Source organism: Coloeus monedula, assembly GCF_965178545.1.
Source record: "Coloeus monedula genome assembly, chromosome: 3".
NCBI classification, from domain to species: domain Eukaryota; kingdom Metazoa; phylum Chordata; class Aves; order Passeriformes; family Corvidae; genus Coloeus; species Coloeus monedula.
In genome coordinates, this window is record NC_138783.1 from 94,873,115 (window position 1) to 94,880,245 (window position 7,131).

General features: G+C 50.7%; 1 protein-coding gene across 1 annotated transcript; it reads right to left on the bottom strand.

The window, feature by feature from the left end:
• Window positions 1-292: 292 nt before the first annotated feature.
• On the bottom strand, window positions 293-6,663 carry ING1 (inhibitor of growth family member 1). The gene is made up of 2 exons (XM_082277669.1): window positions 5,848-6,663; window positions 293-1,828 (listed from the first exon to the last, which is right to left on the bottom strand). Exons 1-2 carry the CDS (start codon window positions 5,987-5,989, stop codon window positions 1,125-1,127), a joined length of 846 nt encoding a protein of 281 aa, XP_082133795.1. The 5' UTR covers window positions 5,990-6,663; the 3' UTR covers window positions 293-1,124.
• Window positions 6,664-7,131: the final 468 nt, after the last annotated feature.

Genomic DNA, 7,131 nt, shown 5'->3' on the forward strand with positions numbered 1-7,131 from the left:
GGCTCTCCTCTGACCTTGCTGGCCACACGCTCTATGAAGATTCATTATCAGAACTGTAATTTGGTTACCACTGCAACAGTTTCGGGCATCCCAGCAGCAGCTTGCTAGAGCTGCTGAGGTTAAAGACAAATTTCTTCTAATTTTTTTGAGCTATATGAATGACCATTAAACAAGATTGCTAAAGAAGCAAACTGTCAAAGTCTTTTCATTTATTTCTTAATATCACATCTGTACAATTTTCATACATACAGCAGGAAATGCACATTGATTACACAATGGCATTTGGCTGCATTTCCAAGTATAATACAGTAAGTGCAACTCCACTTAAAATGTACATTTATACAACTTAAACAAATTAAGGATTGCTACACCACTATCTGTGACAGTATAAAGCTTCATTTATGTTATGTCTCATTGCTAAACCACTTCCCGGTTAAATATAAAACATATTCAATCATTTTAAAATGGCCTTTGTGGTACCTGGCCAGCATATAAAATATTTGTTGTTTAAAATTTAACCATTAACTTTTTGTTTTAAAAAATAATCCTCTAAGCCTATTTAAACATTTGCTATTGAGCTGTTACACTGACACTTTGTAGCAGGAACCAAATTTTACTCTCCTTTTGTTTGCTCTTGCATATCACCAAAAGAAGTTACATTTGCAATGTATTGCAGCTTTATTCAGATACAGCCAGGTGGTTAAACTATTTAACCATTTTGCTCAAAAGGTAAATAACATTTTTCATTAAAGAAAATAAAATTACATTTCAGAGATATTTGTCAAAATTTTAATGGGTAGAGTGCTACTAGCACTAAAAAAAAAAAAAGAAAAAAAAAGGAAAAAAAAGAAAATAAAGAAGATTATTAATTTATCTTTTAAGTAACACCCGAATATTCTTATAATTTTACTTTTGGAATACATTGGTCCACAGACCACATTCTTGTTACAGCTTACCAAATGAAAACCAAAATTGCTTATTGCCATCCCTGTAACAGGAATGGTTCAGTTTTAAACCTCCTTTAAAAATATACATTTTACAACCCTTTCACCTCAACAAAGGCGACACTGACAATAAATACACTGGTTTGGTGGGTTTTTCCTTCACTACGAAAAGTCTACAAACTACCTATTGTATGCCCTTTCTTTTTTAGATTTCTCCAATGCCTTGTCCATAGTTTTCTCGTTTTCTCCTCTACATTTGGGGCAGTACCATTTGCCCTTTGGTTTATGGTTGAGTCCCACACAAGAAAAGTGAAACCATTCAATGGGGCACTCATCATTATCACATCCTATCATTTCTCCGTAGGAGACTTGGTTGCACAAGCAGTATGTTGGCTCATTAGGGTCAATAGGAAGGTCAGGCGGAGAAGCTTCCCGCTCCGCTTTAGCCTTGGATCGTTTCTTCTTCTTGGATGTTTTTGCTTTCTTCTCCTTTGGTGTTCCTGATGTGATGTCATCATGATCATGATTATTTGAGGCATTTTCTCGATTCTCATTATTCCTTTGCCTCCTCGACCTCTTGTTGTTGGGCTTTTCAGCCTGTGCGATTGTCTCATTCTTCGACTTATCCTGGCTGGCTTTCCCGCTGTTTCCAGTGGTGTCATTAGTCTCTTGACAAGTCTCAAACAGTTCCACATGGCTGTCCACTTGCCTTGTTCTGTTCTCAACGAGCTCCACCATCTGACTGACGATTTGGATCTTCTCGTCCCCCAGTTCCTGACTTCGAATCAAGGCTCTCTGTATGCAGTGCAACATTCTTCTCTTCTGCACAGCATCTGTCTCTCGTTTAAATTTTTCATAGTAATCATCCAGGTCCTTCAGAATCTCTGCAAAGAAATAAAAACTATAAATATTTTTGACAGGGAGAATGGCAAAACAAAACCTCCCATTTTTCCTTCCACACAGCAAAAACTTCTTGTAACACGCAACGCTGATCAAAGACAGATTCCCTGAAGCTTGTATCTGACAAGCAGCTCATGACTCCACTGGATTACTTCTGTTCTAGTTGGTCCCACAGGAATGGAATGCAAATGCTGATTTAGAAGAAAAAAATTACTAAATATATTTTTACATATGTTGATAATCCTTCCCTTTAAGCTTTTCAGTAATTAAAAAGAACTAACTAAACAAATACACATACTATCAAAAGTTCCAAAATTAACAGCAAAATTAGAAGGGAAATTAATTATCATTTTCTGTGTAACAACATTAACATTTTTAGTGAATGACAGACTGGGAGAAAGACAATGGGACAGAAAGAAAGCACAAACCAGTGTAGAAGCACGTTGCTGGGTTACTTGACAAGAGATGCAGAAGCACCAAATACATGGTCTGGACCCAAAGCTATTTCATCCAATACCGAGCTTTTCTGCTGAAAATATGAGGCCATGTAAATCTCTGGATTGCAGAACTAGGATTACAATATCCAGGATGTTTAGATTATTTCCTACCTATACTTTTGGTAAAATACATGTTGCTACTTTTTAAAACACAAAAGTATTACCTTCATTAAATATTTACTGCAGAACAGGAGATAAAGTTGAAAGACAACATTAAAGATAATAGGCGCCAATGGGAGCAGCTAGAGCTTCTACTTTAAAATGCTGGCACTGAAAATATATTAGATCCTGAACTGCACCTCAAGGATTGTTCTAACAGTTTATAAGAAACAACAATGCACAAAGTCTAGAGTTTCAAGAATGGCTCTGGAAACCTATTTTATGATAGATGTTTTTGAGTTTCATCATGATACACAAATCAACTAAAGCATACAAGACACTCAGCATTCCATATTAACTCCTCAAAAACACACAGAATGTTTTTCCTGCATCTCCTTTCTTCTCTGCATTTTCCCTTTCTCACAGGTTAGAACATTCTGTCTTAGAGAAGCAAAATATGCTGAGATATAAAATCTGACCTCAATTCATCTAACAGAAACCAGGATCTCTCATATGTGCAACTGGCATTACCAAAACTTTTTAAAAGTTACATTTATTTATTTACTTATTTATTTATTAATAGGAGAATGTGACACATATGCAAACCAAGAGTTACCCTGTGGTTTAGGTTTTGTCTTGCCTGGGCAGAGTTTTTAAACACATATCATTTCCAGTGAAGACATGGAAATATTATGCAAGCTTTACTTTAGATTTTAGAGCTGCAGCTTGTCCTTCACACGCTGGTTAAGCATGACCTCTCAGCTGGTACTGCAATATAACCTATGTGACCAAATCAGTATTCTGATATGTCATTAACCATCTTAAGCAACTGTTGTGGTTTCTTTCTACCTATAAAAAAATGCCAAAACAAAACAACAACAAAAAAATGCCAAAAAGAAAGCCAAACCCAAAATGCCACCAAAAGACCCTTCAAACATACAGCAGATTCCACATTCAGAAAGGCTGAAAAAGCTGTGTTAATTACTTTCAGCGGCTGAAAAGCAAAAGTTTTATGCTTTAAGCTTTGGCACTTGAGTGATGTCATCAGTTTAACCCATCTGAATCCGGTGGGTGGGCATCTTCCATGAAGAACAGTCTGTCTCAATAGCACGAAACAATTACTGACTGAAGTTCGGCGTTAGGAAAACTTCGGTTCTAGCACTGCACGCTGCCATTCCCGCCCGGCAGCAGCTCCCGGCCCGGCGCTGTTCTGCGGGAGAAGCCCTGGCTGCAGGCTGGGATCCTGCAGAGCCCGGCACGCGCGCGTTTGGTATGTGAGACACGGAGCGGGAGCTGCCGCAAAGCCAAGGATGCTCAGCACGGGCGTCGGGAGGGCGCTGCTCGCTCGGTGCAGCGGCCGAGAGAAGCATCGGGGCGGCGGTGCTGCGGCCCGGGGGGGCTGGCTGGGGCTGTCCGCCTCGGGAGCCCGGGTTCACGGGAATTCCAGGAAACCGCGCTCCCGCGCCCTGCTGCAACAGCGGGAGCGGAAAGCTGCATTCTGGGCGACTTGCGAACGCACGCTCCCGGCATCACAAACGCCGCTCGGCCGGGGGGAAACCATGCCGCCAGAGCTCTACTCTCAGCGCAGCTCCGCAGCCTCACGGGGGCTGAGACACCGCGGAACGACGGCGAGCGGGACACGGGCGAGAGCCCGGCCCCCTCCCCGCCCCTCTGCGGCGCTTCGGGCCGCCCCGGAGGTGACGAGCCGCCATTGTTCTCGGGCAGGAAACCGGGGCGTCCCCGCGGAACCCGCCGTGGGACCGGGGGGGAGGGCGGAGCGGCCCCGCCCCCGCCGTCCCGAGCGGAGCCGAACGGACCCGCCTGGAGCAACAAACAAGTGATTGACAGGGAACAGCGACCAATCACAGCGGGCGGGAGCGCGCTCGCGCCCGCCCCCTCCGGCCATTCACGGGCGAGGGGCGGAGGAAGGAGCGGCACCGCCCCCCCGACACGTCAGTCACCCTCCGGACGGCCAAGGTTGCCCCGCCCCCTGCTGCGGCTCCGGCCAATCAGAGCGCGCCGGCCGGGGCCGACCGAGATATTCAAATCAACCCCACGGAAAAGTTGCTTCTCGAAACGTCACGAGGGGGCGGGGGCGCGAGACGGGACGGCCCGGCCCGGGAGCCAATCCGCATGGGGAGGCGGGGCGCGGCCGGCCCGTGGGGACGCCCCCGCCCTATCAGCGCCCCCGATGGGCGTGGCGAACAGCGATATGCTAACGAGCGGTGTCTATAAAAGGAGCACGGACGCCCCTTCCCCGCACAGCGCGGAGGTGCCCGCTGAATGTGGTTTGTCGGGGCGCGGTGTTCGCCGTGTCCTTTTCTCCCCTCCCACCCCGACCAGCCCCCCGCGGGCTCCCGAGGAAGTTTCCCCTGGACCCTTCCCCCGGGAGCTGCCGGGCTCTCATGGCGGGCTGCCCGAGGAGCAGCTCAGGGAACGGCAGTCAGAGCTCGCTGCCCACCGCCCCTAAAGCCACATGCACGGGGGCGCGGACAGGAAGAGGGGGTCCCCCCCCTCCGGGCACCCCGGCTGTCACCGCTACCTGCGGCACAGAATAAAGCGCCCCCCCTCCCCCTCCCTTCCCGAGCGGACGCCAGCGACCAAGTGACAAAGCTGCCCCGAGTCCCGCAAACCGGCCTCCCCTTCCTTCCCTCCGCCCGTGGGGACGGGGACGGCGTGCCCCGAGCGCGGGGAGGGGAGGGGGCGCTTCAGCCCAGCCGTAAACGCGACCGTGTGGTCCCCCCCCCTCACAGCGCACACGCCGGTCCTGCCCCCTCGGCCCCCCCCGCCCCGCGGAGCGGGGCTGTTTCACCGGGTGAAAGGAAACCCACCGAGGAGGGAGTGAAGAAAGCACACCCTGCCCCCCACTCTCGCCTAACCCCCCTCTCCTCTTCTCCCTCCCTCCTTCCCTCCCTCCCTCACTAGCTGCCTCTCTCCCCTACTACAGCCATAATGAATACTGTACATTCCTAAATGTTGTGCTGTAATCTCTCCCCCTCTATCCACCCAGCACTTTCTTCCGTACCCCCAAACCCTTCCACCTCAGCCCCACAGCCAGGGACGGCCCCCCTTTGTGCACCGCACACCCCACTTCCCTGCCCCCGCCTTCTTGGCCAGCAATTTACACAGAAAAGCAGAGTCCTTGCTTAATAAGAAAAGCCGGAGACCTTTTGTTCCGCCCCATGACAAGAGCTAACGCTGCAGATCAGTCCCTCTCTCTCCTCGGATCTTTCCTCCCGGCTTTCTTCCTCCTTTTACCTCCCAAAAATAAAACTACCATCCCTGTGGGGTGCAGAGGGGCAAACGGAGCCGAGGCTCAGCTCTAAAGAAAAGAAAGGGAAAGACACCCTTCCCCCCTAAGCCCCAAACCACACACACGGACACACACATATATAGAAAGCACTTACCTTGATATTTGGCGTCAATTTCCCTCATCAAGGAGACATTTCTCTGCAGATCGAAGGGCATAGACTCGATGGAGTCCAGATAATCCTCCACATAGTTCACTAGGTGAAGCTGGTCTCCGTTTGCAGGACTCAACATTTTCATCCGGCAAAGGAAAAAAATCCTTCCCCACACCTCTGTGTGAGAGCAAGTGCTGCTCCCTTCAAAGACGGTAACCCCGATGAAGGTCTCACTCCCTGCCCACCTCTCTCGGTAGCTCCCCCCAAAAAACGGAGGGAAGCTACATCTGACTCCTCTTGTATGAAAAAGAGGGAGAGAGAGACACACACACACCCTCCGCTAGTCCCCTACAGCCAGCAGCAGCTGATTGAATGGCTGTCGTTGTGGGTAATTCACGAAGGAGGTGGTAAGAACAATCAGAGGGATTTGTGTGTGTGTGTGTGTGGGGAGGGGAAGGGGGGAGGAGGAGGAGGAGGAGGAGAAAGGAGGGGGGCTTAAACCAGCTCCTCCGAAACAATCTGGAAACAAAATGTGCTCTGCAAAGTGTCTGTCAGAGGCAGCGGCAGCCCCTCTGCCTGCGCCAGCGCCGGTCTGCTCCGCTTCTCCTCCGCTCCCCCCTTCCCCGCTCTCCTTCTCACCGCCGCCGCCGCCGCCGCTCCCCGGCGATATCAACGCAGCCTCCTCGCTCCCATACGCCGCGCTAGATCCAACGTGGAAAACCCAAATACCAGTTTCAAACACTTGGGAAACATTCGGCCCCGCCAGGCAGGGCGCATGCGCTCCCTCCCAGCGCTGTGTACACACACACACACACACACACACACACACACACTCTCACACACTCACCGCACACACTCAATCCCTTCCCCCGCCCGGAACCTCCGCATATCCATCGTCCCGCCTCCCTTACTCACGTTTGGGGAGGGAGGGAAGGCGGCGGGGATGCGGGCCAAGCCAGGGGGCGGGCGGCTCAGGGCCGGCGTGGGCGTGGGGAGAAGGAAGCCCCGGGGAAGGCGGAGGCTCCGGTGAAGTTGTGCGGAGGCTGCGAGGCGCGCGGCCCGCGGGGAGGCTAGGGGAATCGCAGGGGCAAGTGGATGTTTTTGCGGTAGGGCACCGGGACTTTGGAGGAGTCTCGCCTCCTGCCAGCTCGCCTCGGGATGGAGCGCCTCCGAGGGCTTTCCTAGGAGAGGGGAACACTGAGAACCATGCGACACCACCCCGCGCTACGGGCAGGGCTGTACCCGGCGCGGCGCCGGACGCCGAGGGGAAACGGGGAGCGTTCCGTC